This window comes from Jaculus jaculus, chromosome 11 (assembly GCF_020740685.1).
Source record: "Jaculus jaculus isolate mJacJac1 chromosome 11, mJacJac1.mat.Y.cur, whole genome shotgun sequence".
Classification (NCBI taxonomy): domain Eukaryota; kingdom Metazoa; phylum Chordata; class Mammalia; order Rodentia; family Dipodidae; genus Jaculus; species Jaculus jaculus.
The window spans coordinates 93,771,457-93,794,076 of record NC_059112.1 but is presented as its reverse complement, the minus strand read 5'-3'; the positions used below and the strand labels follow the sequence as shown (position 1 = coordinate 93,794,076).

General features: G+C 43.0%; 1 protein-coding gene across 2 annotated transcripts in view; it reads left to right on the top strand.

Moving 5' to 3' along the window:
- The window catches only part of Mccc1 (methylcrotonyl-CoA carboxylase subunit 1), a 61,500-nt gene extending 43,124 nt beyond the window's left edge, over nucleotides 1-18,376 (top strand). For both annotated transcript variants that reach the window (XM_045130236.1, XM_045130237.1), the window contains exons 14-19: nucleotides 1,376-1,462; nucleotides 7,922-7,971; nucleotides 11,431-11,568; nucleotides 13,489-13,596; nucleotides 17,169-17,240; nucleotides 18,045-18,376. In XM_045130236.1, the coding sequence (XP_044986171.1) occupies nucleotides 1,376-1,462; nucleotides 7,922-7,971; nucleotides 11,431-11,568; nucleotides 13,489-13,596; nucleotides 17,169-17,240; nucleotides 18,045-18,155 (566 nt within the window). In that variant the 3' untranslated portion in view covers nucleotides 18,156-18,376. The remainder of the gene's footprint in view (nucleotides 1-1,375; nucleotides 1,463-7,921; nucleotides 7,972-11,430; nucleotides 11,569-13,488; nucleotides 13,597-17,168; nucleotides 17,241-18,044) is intronic.
- Nucleotides 18,377-22,620: the final 4,244 nt, after the last annotated feature.

Below are 22,620 nucleotides of genomic sequence, written 5' to 3'. Positions count from 1 at the left end.
TGCCATCCCTGCTGGGGGCTGGGAGATGGCTGAGCAATTAAAGTCTTGCATGCAAAGCCTGTTGGCATAGATTCAATTCCCTGGTACCCATGTTAAGTCAAAGGCACCAAGTGGCATATGTGTCTGGAATTCTTTTGCAGTGGCAAAAGGCCCTAGCATTCTCATACACTCCCTCTCCCTCCCTCTCTCTTTCTCCTTTCAAATAAAAATAAATAAATAAAAAGAATAACAGGACAGGAGAGATTGCTTAGTGGTTAAGGCACTTGCCTGCGAAGCCTAAGGACCCATGTTCAACTCTTCAAATCCCATGTAAGCCAGATGCACAAAGGTGAGGCAAGTGCCAGGTCACACATGCCCACTATGTGGCACAAGTGTCTGGCATTAGAATACAGTGGCTGAGGCTTTGGTGTGCCAATTATCTCTCTGTCTCTCTTTCTCTCCAAAAAAATAAAAATTAAAATAGCTAGGTATGGTGATGCAGGCCTTTAATCCCAGCACTTGGGAGGCTGAGGTAGGAGAATTGCTTTGAGTTCTTGACTTGAGGCCACCCTGAGATTAATTCCAGGTCAGCCTGGTCTAGAGCAAGACCCTACCTCAGAATAAATAATAATAATAATCATTATCATCATCATCTGCCCTGTGTGATAATCTTGAGCCCCAAACTAACATTTTTTATTTAGCATTTTATTTTTGTTTATTTGAGAGGGGGGTGCAGATAGAGAAAAGAATGGGCATGCCAGCGCCTCCAGCCACTGCAAATGAATTCCAGACACCTGTGTCACCTGTGTATCTAGCTTATGTGGGTACTGAGGAATCGAACCTGGGTCCTTCGGCTTAGCAGGCAAGTGCCTTAACTACTAAGTCATCTCTCCAGCCCCAAACTAACATTTTCAGAATAGAGTCTGTCACCTTTCTATAAATTTGTAAGTAACACAGTCACAAGTACCAGACTGAATGGCTTCAGTTTAGTTGTGCCTCAGCCTATGGATTTCATGTACACCCCAACACCTCTGGAGAAGCACCCTAACAGAAGAGTACAAGAGGCCAGGTGAAAGGAAAATGAGGAGTGGCAGAGATTGGGGGATCTGACTGCACTTGCCTTCGCAAAGGGGTTTGACAAACTCTGTGCAGTGCACCCCACTGGAGGTGGGGAGTCTAGTGACAGACACTTCGATTCTTCCAGAGAAGCTGAAATTTCTTCTTCCTGAGGTATAAATATCTGACTTAACCTTAAAGAAATTAAATTAGAGAAAATGACAGAAAACATATTTGTTCTACCAGTTTGGGACCTGTGATACATGTTTTCTCTTGTAAAATGTGAATTCAGTAAGTTTGATATTTGTAGATTTGTTATTGAATTTTAAATTTTTTCTAGATCAATTCTCTCCATTTTCATTCAGCAATGGAAGAAGACTGAACATCTGCTACACCAGAAACATGACTCTTAGAGATGGTAACAGTGGTAAGTCACGCTTCATTCCAGGAGAAATGGGAAGTGTCCACATTGAACCAGAAGCGGAGACCGGCCTGCTCTGCCCAGTTAGCTGGAACACTGGGAGGAGATATGCCAGGGTTAGCTCTGGGGAACAGCGTTGATGATGCATATTTTTCTCTGCACTTTTTCTATGCCTTATAAATATTCTGAAAATATGCCATCGTGGAACACAGATAGCAAACAAGTGAAATGAAATACACCAAATGTGTCAGCGAGGTGACCACATGGTGGGATTTGGGGCACGCTTTTTTTTTCTCAGCTCTTCATACTTTTTATGCTATGTAGTTTTTCTATAGCAAGAATGTAGTACTTTAAAAAAAAAATAGCAGCAGACTAAGGTTAGTTTAGTGGTTAAGGCACTTGCCTGCAAAGCTTAAGGACCCTGATTCGATTTCCCAGTATCTACATAAGCCAGATATCCACGGAGGCACATGTATCTGGAGTTTGTTTGCAGTGGCTAGAGACCCTAGCCCATTCTCTCTCTCCCTCTCCCTCCCTCCCCCCCCCCCGGTGTGTGTGTGGGGGGGTAAGTAAATAAAATATGTTTTTTAAATAAATAAAAATTAGCAGTAAGAAATGCATTACTTTAGTAAGTGTGTGTGTGTGTGTGTGTGTGTGTGTGTACACGTGCATGTGTATGCCAGGACCTCTTGTTGCAAACACCAGATGCTTGCTCCACTTTTTTTGCATCTGGATTAGGTGGGTAGCTTGGAAATTGAACCTGGTCCAGCTGGTGCCTTCAACCATAGAACCATCTTCCCAACCCCAAAACATATTTCTTTTATTTTACTTTTTTTATTTAGGGTTTTTTGGGTTTTGTTTTTGTTTTTGTTTTTGTTTTTCGAGGGAGGGTGTCACTCTGGCCCAGGCACCTGGAATTTACTATGGAGTCTCAGGGTGACCTCGAACTCACGGCAATCCTCCTACCTCTGCCTCCTGAGTACTGTGATTAAAGGTATGTGCCATGCCTGGCTTTTTTTGTTTGTTTGTTTGTTAGAGGTGGAGAGGAAAAGGGAGGGAGAGAGGGAAAGGGAGAGAGAGAGAGAATGGGTGCACCAGGGCCTTTCATATTGCTTTTGAGTAAGAAAATGTCCAAAACCGTATCAGTAGCAGAAGGTAACCCTTGCTCAGACAGTGCTTTAGGTGATCCAGGCAGAAGTGGGTCACTGAACAGCTGTCATTTAGTATATGTCTTATCACAGGTGTTTATATTCACAACTTAATGAGGGAGTGACTGTTGGCCTTGATGAAACAGGCGCATGCAAGGTGAATGACTTACTTAAGGCTGGTCAGTGGCAAAGCATCATTGTCATCCACTCTGTTTGACTCCATGCTATTTGTACCACTTCTCCAGCAGAATATTTGTTGTTTATTGCACACTAGTTTGAATAGGCTTAAGGTGGGAACCAACTTATTGTAACTAAAATCAGAAGAGGCTGGCACCTAAGGCAAAAGGTCACTTACAAATTTATGACTGGGACAGTACAACAGAGGGACCAGAATCTGTAGTTGCTGGTGGCTGTCCCTTTTGCTACAGGCCACGTTGGATAGGTGAGAAGAAGTGCTCGATACTGGAATGTGAGGTGCCCTTAAATCATGCAGCTCCGTTATAAAATGTATGTGCCAGGTAGAGTAGAGCCTTCCTGCCGGGTGGCCACAGCACTGTCCTCTGAGCTCAGTAGGGTCTCCTTCACTTCAACACCCTAGACAGCAACTCACTTCATAACAAATTCTTCCTTCACACCCTCACCCCAAACCAAATAGCCATTCCCAGAATGCACTCAGTGCATCTCTAAGCCTCTGTAAAGAGTTTGCAAACATCCCTTAACTAGTAGCATTTCACAAGTGGTTAATCCTCATTCCAAAAGGAGGTCTCCAAATTTGAGGAATATCTTACTAGAGGCTCCTGTGTGCTGAATTCAGATATCAGAATCAGGAAAGGGTTTATGCCCTATGCAACTGAAGTGAACAGAAGAATCACAAACGCGACTGTGGTCCACGCGAGCCAGTTATGCTGTTTGCACAGTTCTTCACTGAAGCACCAAGTAGTGCTTTGAATTGTTCTGAATTTTTATTATTTTTTCTGGTTTTTGGATGTAGGGTTTCATATAGCTCAGGCTGACCTGGAATTCACTATGTAGTCTCAGGATGGCCTTGAACTCACAGCAATCTTCCTACCCTCCTACCTCTTCCTCCCAAGTGCTGGGATTAAAAGCGTGTGCCACCACACTCTACTATTCTGAAATTTTAAATTAAGGGGACTGAGGAGGTAGCTCAACAGTTAAGGGCACTTACTTTCACAGCCTACAGGCCCACGTTCAGCTCCCCAGCCACCCATGTAAATCCAGATGGACATTTTTGCCGTGGCAAGAGATCCTGACATACAAATAACACACACAAATTTATTTTGTAAAATTAAGTTTTTTATGTTTATTTTTTAAAATAAAAATTACAAAAGGTTTAATTAAATCAATAAATACATAATTGAACACATAGCATGACTGTTCACTCCGTGCTTTTGGCAGTATTCTACAAAAAAAAAAAATTCATTTCTGAGCCAAGCGTGGTGGTGCACATCTTTAGTCCCAGCTCTTGGGAGGCAGAGGTAGGAGGATCACCATGAGTTCAGGCCACCCTAAGATTACATAGTGAATTCCAGATCAGCCTGGGCTAGACCCTATCTCAATAAACCAAAAAATAAAAATATAAAAAATTCAGTTCTGAATGTAGCAACTCTTAGAAAGGTTCTCGTAAGTTTGAAAAATGTTCGTAAGCAATGACCATGAGAATATACCAGGCAAGAATGCCAAGGCATTTATGAGTCTAAAGCAAGACCAAGTAGTAACCTCAGTGAGCACTGTGCTTAAAAATTGATCTTATGTTCTTTTTACTTTGTTGGCCGTGTTTCACAGAACTCTATGCAACCCTCAGTAATAAAAGTGGCTAAGATTTACTGAATATTTTCAGATGCTGTGTTAAACATTTTCCAAAGACTATTTCACTTGAATTTTCAGAGCAAGCCAGTGAAATCCATGTTATTATTGATGTCAACCTTATTACTAATAATTAATCTGTTTTAGCAAGGCTCAGAGATTATTAATTTTCCAAAAGCCACACCAAAAGTAATTTGAGCTCAGATTTGAACCCACTCCCTTGAGAATGCATGCTTGCTTAACACTACATCATGCTAATCCTCATGCTTCACTAAACGTGTAACAGGATGGTCAGGTTCTCTGGTACACAACAGAGACATCTTGGGAAGGAAGGAGGAAGTTTGCTCACTCATGATAACTGTAAAGAATTTAAGCCAGGCGTGGTGGCTCACACCTTTAATCCTAGCACTTGGGAGGCAGAGGTAAGAGAATCACCTTAAGTTCAAGGCTACTCTGAGATGACATAATGAATTCCAGGTCAACGTGAGCTAAGATGTTACCTCAAAAAACTCAAAAAAAAAAAAAATTAGAGTTTTTATAAAAGCACTTCTACTATAATTCTACTAGCATTTGTGTCAGTTAAATGCTTTTCATGTTTTATAAATTAAAAGAAAATTCATCTGGTGTGATTGGAGGCATTTCCTCCAAAAAAAAATTGAAAGCATGTTGAAAAGACATAGGGTAGAGAACTTTCATAGACCTAGTACCAAGCTTCTGAAAGATGTGGAGAACAGGTGACAAAGTCTTCACTCACGGATTTTCTCTCAGGATTTTGCCATTTGGAAATGTGGGAGGAAGTGGGGACAGGTAGCTGGTGCAGTAGTTTATGCAGGACCCCCGGTGCTCGGCTGAAAAAGTTTCAGTCTTGTGAAATTAAAATTAAAAAAAAAAAATCAAGGATGCTGGAAGGATGGCTTAGTGGTTCAATGCTTGCCTGTGATGCCTAAGGACCCCAGTTCAAGGCTCGATTCTCCAGGACCCACGTAAGCCTGATGCACAAGGGAGCACATGTCTGGAGTTCGTTTGTAGTGGCTGGAGGCCCTGGTGCGCCCATTCTCTCCCTCCCTCCCTCCCTCCCTCTCTCTCTCTCTCTCTCTCTTTCTCTCTCTCCTCTCTCTCTCCCCCTCTCCCTCTTACTCTCTCTTGCTCTCTCACTCTTTCTCTGCCTCTTTCTATCGCTCTCAAATAAATAAATAAAAATAAACAAAAAAAGTATTTTAAAAAAATCAATAAAGTTGGGTTCATGCCTTTAATCCCAGCACTTGGGAGGCAGAGGTAGGAGGATCACCACCAGTTTGAAGCCACCCTGAGACTACATAGTGAATTCCAGGTCAGCCTGAGCTAGAGTGAAACCCTAACTCAAGAAAACACATAAAAAATAATCAATAAAAATGAGCTGGGCATGGGGGTGCATGCCTTTAAACCCCAGCACTTGGGAGGCAGATGTAGGAGGATTGCTGTGAGTACAAGACCACCCTGAGAGTACATAATGAATTCTAGGTCAGCCTGGGCTACAGTGAGACCCTAACTCAAAAAATACACATACAAAAAAAAAAAATCAACAGAAAGAAAACTTGATTGTTAATTGGGTTGATGAAAGAATCACAATTGTCTTATATTCAGAAGTCTAATGTTCAGCAGAATGAATTCGTCCCACCTAGGCAGACACTTTCTGAGGAATGGTGTCTTGCAGTGAAGGCAAAAAGTAATCGTGGGCAAAGAAGCATGGGTGGGGGTCTAACTGCTCACTGTCTTGTGCTGACCCATGAACTCCAGACTGGCACTGCAATTCTTCTGTCACCAGACTTAAAACCTTTCATCTTGGCCTCAGCTTTTGTGGTCAGCATCTGGATATCACGTCCTTCCGCTGAGAACCCGTCCTGTGTGTCTCTCCCCTCCATTCCTGCTGCCTGCCTTGGCCCAGAGCTGACTGCCTCTGGTCTGGCTGGCTCTGAGGACATCCTATGGGCTCTCCCTGATTCCTGCCTCAACACTTCCAGAGCCACATTCAAAATACATGCTGTTGGGGAGCCTCTGTCTTACTGCTTTTCCCACATGCGTGGCCCAGCCTCAACCAAGTGAGAAGAAGGGCCAAATAGATGATGTTCCAACCGTCAAGTTCATAGCAAACTCCAGGGCAGCATACAGCTAAGCTGACTAATCAGGGTTCCAGAGGTGGTCAGCGCTGGGACCTTCAGAATGATGTTGGGCCTATCAGAGTTGATGGCCTACATATTCTGCCCACGAAGTTGTTTTTTTTTTTTTCCTTCTTCTTCTTCCTTTCTTGTTGCTGGGGATTGAACCCTGAGCCTTTAGGTGTTACACCTGCACCCCCAGACCTACACAAGGCTTTTGATTTCCTGCTCCTAGAATAGAATGGTTTTCAGCCAATTCCATTTTCGTGTGCAGCATGAATAATTTCTTAGAGTCATATAATCTGTTACTGTTTTAAAGCACTTTCACATTTATTTAACCATACCCTTTGAATAGCTTGAAAATGGAAGGCTCACAAGGAAGAGTGACTTACTCAAGACCACAGAGGTAAACAGACAGTAAACTTGCATCTCAAACCAGAACTTCTCTTTACCATTGTATTGTGCTCAACACTGTACCCCTTTTTGTTGTCATTGTTCTTTGTTGGGGGGTGTATCTGTGGTGTGTGTTTGCATACATGTGGGGGTGATGTTTGTACAGGCCAGAGGTCAGTGCTGGGTGTCTTCCTCAATCACTCTCTAATTTTTTTTTTTTAGAAAGGGTCTCTCACTGAACCTGGAACTCACTGATTAGACTAGCTGTTTAGCAAGCCCCAGAGAGCCTGTTTCCTCCTACTCAGTGCTAGGATTTTGAATATGTATCACCATACTGGTTTTTACATAGATGCTGAGGATTAGAACTCGGGTCCTTATGACTGTGTGGCAAGTACTTTACTGACTGTGCCATCTTCCCAATCTTTATAACCTTTTCTTTGAGGGGGATTTTTTTTTTTAATTGAAAATCCTCCAAACCTGGTGGTACTCATTTCTAATCCCAGAACTCAGAAGGCAGACGTAGGAGGCTCGCTGTGAGTTCAAGGCCCCCTGAGGCTACAGAGTGAATTCCAGCTCAACCTGAGCTAGAGTGAGACCTTAACCTCGGAGAGAAAAAAAAAAAATTGAAAAATTCACTTCTTTTGTTTGTTTGATTTTTCAGGGTAGGGTCTCACTCTAGTTCAGGCTGACCTGGAACTCACTCTGTAGTGCCAGGCTGGCCTCAAACTCATGGCAGTCCTCCTACTCCTGCATCCCAGATGCTGGGATTAAAGTCATACCTTACCATGCCTGGCTGGGAAAAAAAGACCTACTTTTATTGAAACATGACATGTTCCCTAGCGATTTAAAAGATGTTTCTTTGAATAGTAGTTATTTTGATGTTGAAGTGAAGATTTTAGCTTGTCATATACTGAATAATGAAATGTTTTCTCGTTTTTCTTCAATTTTTCTCCTGTTGCACAAAGATGTAGCCATTGCTGTAACATATAACCATGATGGGTCATACAACATGCAGGTAAGCCTTTGTTGGTTCTGTTCCATAGTGCAAGCCAGTCCAGTCGCTCTTTACTGAATAGGGTCCCTTTGCACTCTCCGGGTTCCCTTAAGCCTTTGACTATTGTAACTGTGGTTAGAAGAATGTTGGGTGCTTCTTTTTCAGACTAGTTTGGGGAAATTATCCCCTCTATACTTTCTAACTTGTTTACTCTGTTTGGTTATAACTCCCTCAAGAGTAGAAGCTTGGCAAAATGTAATAGCCTTGAATCAGACAATTAACAGGTCCCTCGGGTATGTGCATGTATTCATCAAGAGCAGTTCTCAGATTTCCCGGCTTAGGAACTCTACACTCTTAAAAATTAGTGAGAAGCCAAACCCAAAATGCTTGTGTTAGTCCTGCCTATTGATATTTAACTGAGAAAATGCTATATTTTTAATTGTAGTACAATGCATATAAACACATATAAAATTGACTCACTGTAATTAATTATTTTTTAATGTATAGTCCTCACCACCATTCATCTTGAGAGCTGCTTTTTATCTTTTGAAGCTAATATTCTTTCCCTGTCCTTCCCTGTTTAATGTGGATAATAACTCTTATAACACATTTCCCTTTTCTATTCACCTGTCCATGAACACAAAATTATTTCTAACTTTGAGCTATTAGAGAAATGCTGCTAAGAACATGGATGTTCAAACATCTCTTCAGAGCCATGTTTTATATTTTAAGTATATATTTAGAAGTGGAATTGCCACATATTTTAGTAATTCTGTTTTTAATTTTTGAGAAATTACCATAGTGTCCAGTGGTTCCAGTTTCTCCACATCCTGACCAAGGTAGTTGTTTTCTCTCTCATTGTTTTAGTAATAGCCACCTTAATGGGTGTGACAGGTAAGGTGTTGCAACTTTGATTTACAAATGCTTAAAGATACTGAGTATTTTTGTGTCCTTATTGGCTGTTGGTATATCTTCTTAGGAGAAATGTTTCTTTAAAACTTTTGCTATATTTTAACCCAGTTGTTTAGTTGTTACTATTGAGTTGTAGGGTAAGGAGAGAAAATTTAAAAATCTAAGATTATACAAGTGAACATTCCATTAACCAAACAACTATGTTATCTTATATCCAGTAGCTTCTGAAAAATCCCACCATAGATTGTGTACTCATAAGAAAATGAAGGTGTAAATGGGAAACTAGTATCTTAGTGCTGTTGTGAAAATATCTTGATTTCATGGATCTTTCCCTACTCCCACCCTCTCCCCCATCCCTAAGAAACTGCTGGGAAGCCCAAGGAATGTGAGTCCCAATTTAAGAATGACCAAGGTGGCTGGGCATGGTGTCATACTCCTTTAATCCCAGCACTCAGAATGCAGAAGTAGGAGGATCTCCATGATCTGAGACTAATAGTGAATTCCAGATCAGCCTGGGCTAGAGGGAGACACTACCTTGAAAAACAAAAACAAAACAAAAAGAAGAATCACCAAGGTGATGTTGTTGATGATCTTCCCCTGAAAGAGCCTCTTAACAAAATTAAATGCTCAAAAAGTTTTTAAAATGTTGGAATTCAACCAAATTCCTATATTGTGAGGTACAAGTTTAGGGAATAGAACATGTAATTTTTAATATGTGTTAAAAAATTCCAAAGTTGGCAAAATAAATTTATCAGATTTATGTGTTAGATTTCCATACACTTTGAGATACAATGATTTTTATTTCTTTGCCCTTGAGAATATTGGTGCCTCTGGCTTGACCTCTCTTTCTTGACCCTTGGTAACTGGTAAATTGCTAATTTATGGTAGTTGGCTCATGTTACTAAATGCACAAATTTAGAATGTATTTTTGTGATGCCTTAGACAAAACTGTTTCCAATCTAGCATTATGCCCAATTTTATTTACAAATACTCAAATGGCTATTTTAATAGGACCCAGTTTGATTCCCCAGACCCACATTAGCCAGATGCAGAAAGGGGCGCATGCGTCTGAAGTTTGTTTGCAGTGGCTGGAGGCCCTGGCATGCCCATTCTCATTCTCTCTCCCTCTTTCTCTGTCAAATAAAGAAATAAATAAAAATAAAATATTTAAACTGAAAAACATAGAAGACTTACATAGATTTTCTGTATGTAGGGGAAAGATTCTCACATGTACATGTGAGGAAACTCTTTGAAAAAGTAAAGTTTCGTGTCCTTTTATCAGCTTCCTTGAGACAGAAGTGTGAAATCTGTCCTTCAACACCTAGCCTCTTAGAGTTAGAAAATTGTGCCCAGTTTCCAGTTCATTCATCTTCTTAAAACATAACTGAAGCCTGAGTTTGGTCTGCCTGTTGGTGCAGTAGAAGAAATACCATGTAATTAAGTGGTTCTGGCTTTGCAAGCAAGCACTTTACCTGCTGAGCCATTTCCCCAGCCTGTTTTGTTTTTTTTTCATTATTGGCACAGGCATAGAAAAAAATGAATTTGACTCTAGTACTACAGCCAAGTGATTTAAATAATTTTGTTTGGTTGTACGTGTATTTCGTTGTTGTTTTTTTTTTTTAACATCAGCCTAGGTGGACCTGAAACTCACTCTATAGCCACACGCTTGCCTCAAATTCATAGCAATCCTCCTTTCTCAGCCTCCTAAGTGCTGAGGTTAAAGGTGTGCACCACCATACTTGGCTCTGTTTCACTATTTATTTAAGAGAGAGAAAGAGAAAATGGGCATGCTAGGGCCTCCTGCTACTGCAAATAAACTCCAGAGGCATGTGCCTCCTTGTACATATGGCTTTACTGGAGTGCTAGGGAATCAAATCTGGCTCCTTTGACTTTGAAGGTAAGTGCCTTAACCACTAAGCCATCTCTCCAATCCACTGTTATTTTTTGTTGTTTTTTGTTATTTTTTCACAATCTTTATTGTTATTCTTTTCTTTGTTAAATGAACCTTTATATGTGGCATTATGCTAATATGGGTAGTTTAGATAGCTAATTTTTTATTATCTTATTGTTGTTTGTATCTAAGATATTTTGATTAGGAATCAGAAGGAAATTTTTACGTGTTTTCTTAAAAATACATTTTATGCTGGGTGTGGTGGCGCATGCCTTTAATCCCAGTACTTGGGAGGCAGAGGTAGGAGTTCAAGGCCACCCGTAGACTACATAGTAAATTCCAGGTCAGCCTGAGCTAGAGTGAAACCCTATCTCCAAAAACAAACAAACAAACAAAAAAAAAAAAACCCACAACAACAACAACAAAAAAAACATTTTATATGTTACTTTTTTTTGGTGGGGGGCTTTCAAGGTAGGGGCTCACTCTAGATCAAGCTGACTGGAACTCACTAGGCAGTCAGTGATCCTCGTACCTCTTAAATGCTGAGATTAAAGGCGTGCACTACCGTGCTTGGCATATATTCCTTTTTGAAGCTGCTAATAGTTAAGATAGATTCTGAATTTATTAATTCTACCAGGTTCATTCATTGTAAAGGTTTGACTTTTCTATTTTTTCAGATTGAAGATAAAACTTTCCAAGTCCTCGGTGAGCTTTCCAGTGAGGAAGACTGTACTTACCTGAAGTGCTCTGTCAATGGAGTTGCTAGTAAAGCCAAACTGGTTATCCTGGACAGCACCATTTACCTGTTTACCATGGTGATGTCTCTTAGGCTATCAGTCTTGTTCTGTTTTGTTTTGTTTTGTTTTGTTTTGTTTTGTTTTGTTTTGTTTCATTGAGACAGGATATTATGTTGTAGCACAAGCTGGGCCCAGACTTACGGCAGTCCTCCTTCCTCAGCCTCCTAAAGACTGGAATTCGAGGTGTGGCCATCACAGCTAGCTTTTCTTGGGGTTCAAGGGGAAATTCTTGGCCTGCTTTTTCACGGAAAGAGAATAGGAGGGCCCTACTTCCTCAGGCCACTGTGATCATGTTTCCTGTTGGTTTTCCCATGTGTTCCACCTTTTCTGGTCACATTCCTGCCTTCTAGGCTTCTGTTCACACGGGTTCCTGCTGTTAGATACAAGCCATGTTCTCCCTTGAATTCTGAACTGAGGCATGCACTGCCCTGTCAGTCTCTCTCCCCGCTCAGTGCTGGTTACTCTCCCAGGGCTGGTCCCTGGCCACGTTCTCCAGTGGCCGTCCTCCTGACACTCACTCCGAGGGACTGTGGGGGAGCAGAGTTTGTAAACCAGATGCTCAGGTGGCGTGGGCTGGGGGAAGGGGGAAGGTCGCAGTAGAGAGAGAAACACATGGGAGTTAGTGTCGTCTTAGCAATCAAAGGATAGCTAGGACGGGATTAGCTAACTGCCTTCGGTTAGAATCTGATGATCAATGTGCCCTTAACTTTCAGCCTGGGCAGAGGGAGAGTGGTTTATCCACCAATTGTGCTGTGGCCTCTCGGCGTCCTCACACCTATGAGAGCCAGCTTACTGTGCTTGGTGATAGATGGCTTTAGTGTCCCCATAATTAAACTCCTGTGTGCAAAGCCAGAGATCACACTTGCCCAGACTTTCCTTCCACAGCCTCCTATGCTGTAACAGTGTGAAGGGGCAGTATTGGCGGGGGAGGAGCTTTGGAAGGTGAAGCTGCACTGGTTCAAACTTTGGCCCTGCCTCTTGGCAGCTGTGTGACTTTATATGGTTACTCTCTGTGCTTTGATTTATCTGTAGATACCTACTTTACTTGTGATACCTAGATTGGTGCTCTCCCTACTACATATGCCGCCAAAAATCACCAGACAGTTCCCAACATGTTACCCTTTAATTCTTTTTTTTTTTTTAAATGTTGTTTTAGCTGGGCATGATGGCACATGCCTTTAATCCCAGCACTCGGATCAGGGATCACCATGAGTTCAGGGACAGCCTGAAACTCCCTAGTGAATTCCAGGTCAGCCTGAGCCAGAATAAGACTCTACCTCAAAAAACCAAAACTAACTAATTAAATAAAAATATTTCATTTGCTAGCAGAGAAGAGGGGTGGAGAGAGTGAGAGAATGAGAAGGAGGGAATGGGCATTCCAAGGCATCCTGCTACTGCAAACAAACTCCAGATGAGTGTACCATTTTGTGCATATGACTTTACATGTGCTACTGTGGAATTGAACCCAGGTCATCAGGCTTTGTAAACAAGTGCCTTTAACATCTTAGCCGTCTCTCCAGCCCCACCCTTTAATTCCTAACACCAGAGACACACATTCACTGTTAAGTCTGTGTATGAGAAGCCAGACTGAGAGGGGCTTGGAAGCTTGTTCAAGATCACCAAGCTAGGGACTGGAGAGATGGTTTAAGTAGTTAAAGTGCTTGCCTGCAAAGCCTAAGGACCTGGGTTCGAATCCCCAGTACTCATGTAAGCCAGATATACAAGGTGGTTCATTCATGCATCTGGAGTTTGTTTTCAGTGGCCTTGGCATGCCCCCCCTCTCTCTTATAAATAAATAGATAAAATATTTTTTTAAAAATCACTAAGCTAAATGATGATAATAGGTAACTCATAATTTGAAAACTGTCAGTACCTCAGGTATATTAGTAGAAACCCATTGATAAGATTTTGATTCCATGTTTTTTGTGTTTTGTGTAGGAAGGCAGTATTGAAATTGACATTCCAGTACCCAAATATTTGTCTTCAGTGAGCTCAGAAGGAACTCAGGGAGGTACCATTGCTCCTATGACTGGAACCATTGAAAAGGTAATCATGTGACCTGTGGAGCAGGGTGTCTGGCAAGGCTAGTAAGTGTTGAGCTTTGGCTTGTATTCCCTTTTCCTTCTCTAAATCTTGCTTGTCGGGCAGGATTCACGGCAAGAAGATAACCAGCATCTGTTTTAGACTGACTTTTGTTTTAGTCCTTAGTGTAAATACCCACTGACCTAACTTATGATAAAGGGTACCGTTTGGTTTTGGTGTGTCTATATGTGCCTGAGTTCAAACCCAGTATCTTACACATATTAAATAAGCACTCTACTACCACACTGCTGGGTTTTTTAAAATATTTTATTTTATTTTTGTTTTTATTTGAGAGAGAGAGAGATACAGAAATAGACAGGTAGAGAGCGAGAGAATGGGCACACCACTGCAAATGAACTCCAGATGCATGTGCCCCCGTGTGCATCTGCCTTTTGTGGGTCCTGGGGAGTCGAACCTGGGTCCTTTGGCTTTGCAGGAAAGTGCCTTAACTGCTAAGTCATCTCTCTAGCCCCCAAGACGGCTGTTTTTTTTTGGGGGGGGGGGGTTGTTGCTTTTTGTTTTTTTGAGGCAGGGTCTTGCTCTAGCTCAGGCTGACCTGGAATTCACTATGTAGTCTCAGGGTGGCCTCGAACTCACAGCAAGCCTCCTACCTTTGCCTCCCGAGTGCTGGGATTAAAGGTGTGCACCACCACACCAGGCGAGACTGCTGTTTTGGAAGGAAGGAATTTACATCATAGCACAAATATGTCACACATGGTGGCCTCAGCCTATGATCTCAGTGACTCAGCACTCAGGTAGGATCATTTGAGATCACCTAGGCAACATAGCAAGATTCTTCTAAAAAAGAAAAAGAAGAAAAACAGAAAAGGAAGAAGGAACAACCAATGCCAAGCTGAAGTGTAGTTCAGTGGCAGAGCTTGTGCTTATCACACACAAGGCCAGGTTTCAATGCCAGCAGCAGTACCTGCCCAGTTCTACATTGCTTTTTCTTGAGACGCTGTCAGACTGTCTCTGTGGTTGAACAGCTGGGCCCACGTGCGTGCCACCATCCAGCTGAGACGGCGGTGGCTGGTGGTGGTCCGTTGAGGCAGGCTGTCGTGCACTCAAGCTCAGGCAGTCTTGAACTCACAGCAGCCCTCCTAGCTCACCCTCGGGAGTGCTAAGCAGTAAAGGCATGCACCTCCATGCCTAGATTGTTCAGATTGTGTTTTTATATATTAAAATGATGGCTTCATTAGAAATAATCTAAAAAGGCAGGTTTTTTTAAAAGTTGAATATTTTTTATTTAAGAGAGAGAGAAAGTATAGGTTTGCCAGGACCTCTTGATGCTACAAATGCACTCCAGACATATGAACCAGTTTGTGCATTTGGCTTTACTTGAGTAGTGGAGAATTGAACTCAGGCCAGCAGGCTTTGCAACCATCTTTACCACTGAGCCCATCCAAAAAGGTAGTGTTTTTTTGTTTGTTTGTTTGTTTGTTGGTTTTTCGAGGTAGGGTCTCACTCTAGCTCAGGCTGACCTGGAATTCATGTGTAGTCTCAGGCTGTCCTCGAACTTGTGGTGGGCCTCCTACTTCTGCCTCCTGAGTGTTGGGATTAAAGGCGTGCGCCACGACGCCTGGCTAACAAGGCAGTTTTTTAAAAGTTTAACCACGAACAGTTTTGTCATGAAAATCATAATTATGCTTATGTTGAAATATCGATCAGTTTTTATTCATTTATTTGAGAGAGAAAGTATGGGCTCACCTCATGCCACTGCAAATGAATTCTAAATGCATGTGCCACTTCGTGCTTCTGGCTTTACATGAATACTGGGCAATAGAACCCAGGCCATTAGGCTGTGCAATAAATTCAAAAGGCTGGGAGTGGTGGCGTATGCCTTTAATTCCAGCACTTGGGAAGCAGAAGTAAGAGGATCGCCATGAGTTCGAGGCCACTCTGAGACTACATAGTGAATTCCAGGTCATCCTGGGCTAGAGTAGACCCTATCTCAAAAAAACAAAACAAAACAAAAAAAGATGGCTTGGAGAGAACTATGGTGGGGGGGCTTTGTGTTTTTGAGACAGAATCTTATTCCGTAGTTCAGACTTGCAGCGTCTGCCAGCCTGTGCCTCTCAGGTGCAGGGATCATAAGCTACCACACCTGGTAACCACATGGTTTGATGCTGAATACAGGATGTATTAATGAAATCCATACTGTCTTAGTCCGTGGGGGCTGCTTGACCAGAATTCCATAGACTGGTATAAACAACACACATTCATTCTCATAGTTGGAGGCTACAAAATCCTAGATTGAGGCTCAGGCAGAATTTGCATCTAGTTTTGAGAAAGCATTCACTTCCAACTCCTCACTGGGTCCTCAGGTGGCAGAACGGACCTCACTTGTGCTTCTTCTGTATGGGAACTAATCTCACAATGCAGATCCCTCCTGACCTAGTTACCTTCCAGAAGCTTCAGCTCCAAATACCTTTATCTTGGAGGTTAGTACCTCAGCACAGGAATCTTCAGCTTTCAGGAGGGCACAGACATCCAGGCCACAGCACACGCTGACTGGGTCGTGATCGCTCGCTGGCCTCCTCTAAACACTTGAGTGCAGGAGAGTCTGCCCAGGACACGTGTCGTCACAATGCACTTGTGGCCTAGGGGTATGGCTCCTTGATAGCCTAATGAGTGAAACTCCGAGTTCAGTCACCAGCCCTGAGGAAAAGTAAAATTCAGCTGTATATCCTCAGAACCAAAACCAAGAACATATTTAAATTACCCCCATTCTCTGTTGAGCTGACTGACCTGGATCTGCCTTTATGTCTGTCAATTCCCACAGCCTCTCGTCGTGTGGTGTACCTGTAGAGGGCATCTGTCTCCAAGCTAAAGACAGACATTGCCTGTGATTGCCCCTTCCCTTACAGTGGATTTATGGGGTTTACTAACCCATCACCAAGATTGGGTGATCTGTGCAGCTTTTGAGGGTGCATCTCACTTTCAGTTTCAGCTCCACACAGTGACTTCAAGAACCACCTCCACTGGTGATGTGTTTAGAAACTCTGTTAACTGTGTTAGCCTGAAAGGCATGACCTGTATCGTTTCAGTTATACCTTTAAAACCAGAGAAGTATGGGGGGGAGGGGCAGTGTGCTAATGCTTGTTTAATTCTCTCATGCAGATTGTCTAGACACTCACCGCATAGGCCCCACAGATTTGAATTGCTATCCTAGACCACTCCCAGTCTAGAAAACCAGTCAGGATGCTCATCCTCCACCCTGCGTAGAACCATTTACATATATCATTCTTTCTTTGTTGATGTGCCCTGATTATACATTCATGAAAAATAAAAGGAGTTCCAGGGTATGTAAAATGTTTTCATCTGATTCAAGCAAAAGCAGGTCACTTGCGGGGAGGGGACTAAGCAGTGCCGGGCCCTGACAAGTGGGGCCGCATCACCAGATCGCCCTGGCGATCTCCAGTGGGCCCGTGTATCTGCCTTGGACATGTAGACATGTACTGCTCTGTGTGGTTACACACTGACTTTGCGGACTGCAAAAGACCTGTGCTTTAAAATTGTCACCTCTGCCTCTCCAGGTATTTGTGAAAGCTGGGGACACAGTGAAAGCGGGAGACTCCCTCCTGGTCATGATCGCCATGAAGATGGAGGTATGTGAGAGCACAGGTTCCGTGTCACGTAAACCCTGTCAAGCTGTCAGGAAGAGCTCGTTCACTTGATTCTGTAGATTCGCAGCATTTTCCATATTGAAGCCATGGACTGGCCAAGCATTTATTACAGGCCACCAAAACAAACCATCTTGGCCAATATGTTTTCATTTTGTGAGAAATGTCCCTGTCATTTTCTGATTCGGAAATTACCATTCATTTAGAGCCGAGCAGGAACACGTAGCGTGCTCACCGTTGGTAGTTTCCAAAGCTTGAGCTGTGATTCCAAGCATGAAGTGAAAATGTCACTCAGGCCACATCAGCTGCTTAGCTTTGGGATGAGCAGAAATCGTACATCAGTTGAGTCTGGGCACTGGCCAAAGTCTGCATCCACCTGGGGATCTTCCAAAGGATCCTGCACACAGGTCGAGTTGGGATCTCCAGGAGTAGGGCTCTGGGATTAGCATCTGTTGTTTGGTAGTCTGGAATTCAACCCAGGGCCTCGTGCAGACTAGGCACTGCCCTCCCCTGAAGCTGCACGCCCAGTCAGGGTGCACTTCCTAAAACCACCGAGCTGAGACCAGCGCTTCCTGCTCCTGACCTTGAATGGGTTCTGCTATGGCCAAGCAGTGAGTCATTGCCACTGTAAAAATGTTACCACTTTCTCTGTGTGCTGAGACATGCCTATTACAAAAAAGCAGCAGCAGCAGCACTGAGGGACTACAGCGCATCAAAGGACTTGGCTGTGGTTTTCCCTCATTAGCATATTAGCTTTGCCACCATTGTCTGTTTCTCCTGTCCCCACAGCATACCATAAAGGCTCCAAAGGACGGCACAATAAAGAAAGTGTTCTTCAGAGAAGGGGCCCAGGCCAACAGACACGCGCCTTTAGTGGAGTTTGAGGAGGAGGCCGAATGACAGCTGAGACAGAATGCACTCCATCCAAGAACTGCAGACGGCAGCACCTTACCTGCACCACAAAGAAAGGCTCTCACAAAGAGCAGCTGTATTAGGTGAATGTCGATGATATTTGCTACAACCTTTTCATATTTAAGAATCATGCACTTGGCTCACAAATGAAATAAATGATCTCCAAATATTTCATACTAATAAAGTTGAATTCTATTTTTTTATGGGAAGCTAATGTTTGTTTCTGCCTCAAATTTTATGTTGTATATGGTCTTTTAGGAAGGTGATAGGTGGCAACTTGATCCAAAGAGAATGGCTAAAAGAAAAAAGGCCAGGGCTGGAGAGATGGCTCAGCAGTCAAAAGGCGCTGGCTTGCATAGCCTGATGACCTCAGTTTGATTTCTCAGTCCCCACATAAAGTAAAGCCAGATGCACAGAGTGGCACATGCATCCAAAGTTCGTTTGCAGTGGCCCTGGCACACTCATGCACTCGCTTGCACGTTCTCTCTCTCTGTGTCTCTTTCTGTCAAATGAATAAATGAAAATATAAAGGAAAAAGGTCATGTAAAGCAATTACATGATGAAAATAGCATACTTCAGAAGCAGGTGTCAGAAAACGAAGCTCAACCAAGGTTTGGTTTTTCAGGGTAACTCATTAGGCAGTTTAAAGATGGGGATGTTGTTTCTAGTTTTTGTAATTATAAAATTTCTCTCTAGACACCTCTGCCTTCATGGTACTGTTTGTATTATGCAAGAACATTATTAATATTTAATTTGGATAAATTTGAAGAACATAATTCTACAACATAGATAAGAGTAGAAAGCCTGGCTCCTGCATACTTTTTTCCTAGAAACATTGCATTTAAAAACCAAAAAAAAAAAAGTGCTGGAGAGACAGCTTAGTGGTTAAGGTGCTTGCCTGCAATGCCAAAGGACCCAGGTTTGATTTCCCAGGACCCACGTAAGCCAGATGCACAAGGAGGCCCATGCATCTAGAGTTTGTTTGCAGTGGCTGGAGACCCTGGCACACCCATTCTTTCTCTCTCTCAAATAAATAAAAAATGTATTTAAAAAAAAAAAAAACTTTCAGCCAGACATTGTGGCATATTCATTTAATCCCAGTACTGTGGAGGCAGAGGTAAGAAGATCACTGTGAGTTTGAGGCCAACCTGAAACTACTTAGCCAAGTCACCCTAGGCTAGAGTGAGACCCTACCCCAGGAAAGAAAAAAGAAGAAAGAAATAACTTACAACTTTATACTACCTGGGCTAGAGTGAGACCCTACCTCAAAAAAAAATAAAATAAAATAAAATAAAAGGGAGAAAAAGAATCAAAAGATTCCCTTCACATAAAAGACCAGAGAGGGTTAGGATATAGTGAAGGGGGCTGGAAAGATGGCTCAGTGGGTAAGGCAGTTGCTTGCGTAGCCAGATGGCCTTGGTTTCATTTCCCAGTACCCACATAAAGCTAGATGCACAAAATGGCACATGTATCTGGAGTTCGACTGCATTGGCAAGAGGCCCTGGCAGCCCACTCTTCTCCCACCCGCCTTAAATAAAAATAAGATATTTTAAAATTTTTTCCAGTTGTTTTCCCCATTTCAAAGAAGGCTATTTGTATCTTTCAGTGGAAAGAGGAGAGCAAGTACATTAAGTGATATGCACAGCATGAATTTGAAGCCCACTTGCCTGGTGACCATCATAATGGAGTTAATTCACCAGGATGCTCACCAGTTATATGGTGGTGTGCAAGTGTGAAACCAAGCACTGAGGCGGGGTTCCCACCAACAGCCATCTAACTCTATTGAACTTTTGCCTTCCACAATAATGAAGCAATATTTTTTTCTTTCAATACCATGAATTTGGCGATCAGCAAAGGGGCCTTGGGACAGATACCCCTGCTGCTTGCCCCTTGTGTAATATGTGGGGAACTGCACGTGGGCAAGCTAATTAATGACACGGAGGCAGGTGTGGCATCGCACGCCTGTAATCTCCGCACATGAGACAGGAGGATGGTGTGTTGAGGCCGGCCCACCTGGGCTACATAACAAAGATCCTGAGTGAAAAATAAAGCTCAGGCATGTGATAGTCTTTGTTCTTGAGCTGTGCAGAACTGAAAAGCTTCTCCTGACTAGGCAATGAAGATCAGATGTACAAAGCCGGGTGCAGTGGTGCATGGCTTTAGTCCTGGCTCTTGAAGCTGAAGTAGGAGGATTACCTTGAATTTAAAGCTTATCTGGGGTTACAGAGTAAGTTCCAGGTAAGCCTTTGTAAGAGTGAGAAACAAACAAACAAAAAAAAATAGTCCAGGCATGGTGGTGCACGCCTTTAATCCCAGCTCTTGGGAGGCAGAGGTAGGAGAATCGTAGTGAGTGAGTTCAAGGCCACCCTGAGTCTAAATAGTGAATTTCAGGTCAGCCTGAGCTACAGTGACACCCTACTTCCAAAAAAAAAAAAAAGTCAAGGCCAGAGAGATGGCTTAGCAGTTAAGGCACTTGCTTGCCTGCAAAGCCAAAGGACCCTGGTTCAGATCCCCAGGACCCATGTAAGACAGATGCACAAGGTGGCGTGTGTATTTGGAGTTCATTTGCAGTGGCTGGAGACCCTGGTGCACCCATTCTCTTTCTGTCTGCCTTTCTCTCTCTCCCTCTCTCTCTCTCTCTCTCTCTTTCTCTCTCTCTCAAATAAATAATAAATAAATGTAAAAAACAATCAGATGTATAGGCTAAGTAAGACATCTCTATCACACCCTCCCAAGTCTCAGGGACCATTGCGGAAGAGGTGGCAGAAAGAATGTAAGAGCCAAAGAAGGAGGAGGAAGGCTTTGGAATGCTGTCTTCCAGACACCAAATGGTTGTGGCATTCCTGACCTCACAGTGGCTGACACTACCTACACAAAACCTGCATAATAGGAGGGGGAAAACTGACGACATCAAAATAGACCAAGAACTAGTTAGAAAGAAGGGATTCCATGAAGGGGCATGGGGGAGGGGTGAGAAAAGATGGTACTAGGAAAGAATTATGATAATGGTATATATTATATATATATATGTATGGAAGTTGTCAACAAAACCTTTCTTTAAAAAATCAGATGTGCAAGGCTGAGAGATAGCTCAGTGGATAAAGCAGTTGCCACACAAGTTTGAGGACCTGAATTCGGATGGCCAGCACTCACTCAAGTGCTGGGTGGGCAGGGTGGCTGCCTGAAGGCAGAGACAGGAATTTTCTCCAGCCCCAGGGCAAGCTGGCTAGCTACACTGGCTGTCAGTGAGCCCTGTGCTCAGCTGAGATCCTGCTTCAGTAAATAAGGTAGAGAGGGGCTGGAGTGATGGCTTAGTGGTTAAGGCGCTTGCCTGCAAAACCAAAGGACCTCGGTGTGATTCCCCAGGACCCATGTAAACCAGATGCACAAGGTGGCGCATACATCTGGAGTTCGTTTGCAATGGCTGGAAGCCCTGGCGCGCCCATTCTCTCTCTCTCTCTCTCTCTCTCTCTCTCTCTCTCTCTCTCTCTCCTTCCCTTTCTCAAATAAAAATAAAATATTTTTTAAAATAATAGGTACAGAGCAATGGAGGAAGACACACATCCAAATGCGTGCCCACACACATATCTGCATGCATAATACATTCTGGAAATATCCTCCATATGGAAACATCTGTCTACACAAACTACCCCTAACTCAGCTTTGCAGCAAATTGGGCTTGAGACAAGAGCCTCCTGTCTTCCCATTTAACAAGATTTCCTAATACAGATGCCTTCCTTGCTCTTCTCTCAACTCAAGTGCCCTGTTGTGTGGTGAGCAGCCAGGCTGACTCTGGTGAGAAGCAAACTTCCTTTATTTTATTTTATTTTTTCCACTCAAAACTTTAAAAATTTTTTTAAATATTTTTATTTATTTGTAAGCAGAGACACAATAGAGACAGAGAGAAAAAGAATGTCAGATCCTCCAGATGCTTCAAAAGAACTCCAAGTGCATGTGTCACTGTGCTTTGTGGGGGTACTAGGGAGTCAAACCCGGGTCCTCAGACTTTGCAGGCAAGCGCCTTAACCACTGAACCATACTGCCAGCCCCCGCTCAAAACTATTAACTATTTGACAGAGAGAATGGGCACACCAGGGCCGCTAGCTACTGCAAACTCCAGACACCTGGGCAGCCTTGTTCATCAGGCTTACATGGGTTCTGGGGAATCAAAGCTGGGTCCTTTGGCTTTGTGGGTAAGCACCTTAATGGCTAAGCCATCTCTCCAGCCCAAAGATTTCCTTTATACATGAACACATGTTTCAGCAGAGACACATCTGCTGTACGTGTGGCATGGTTTCTCGAAACAGATGGAAAGAAATGGCTCTTGCACTGGCTCCCACTGGCTAATGGGAAACAATGCAGCTATCTGGGAAGGGACAATATCATTGATAGTAAGTGGTATACTCTACCTGTGCACTTGGTGCTGTCGGGGCCAAGTGAGTGGAAATCCTAC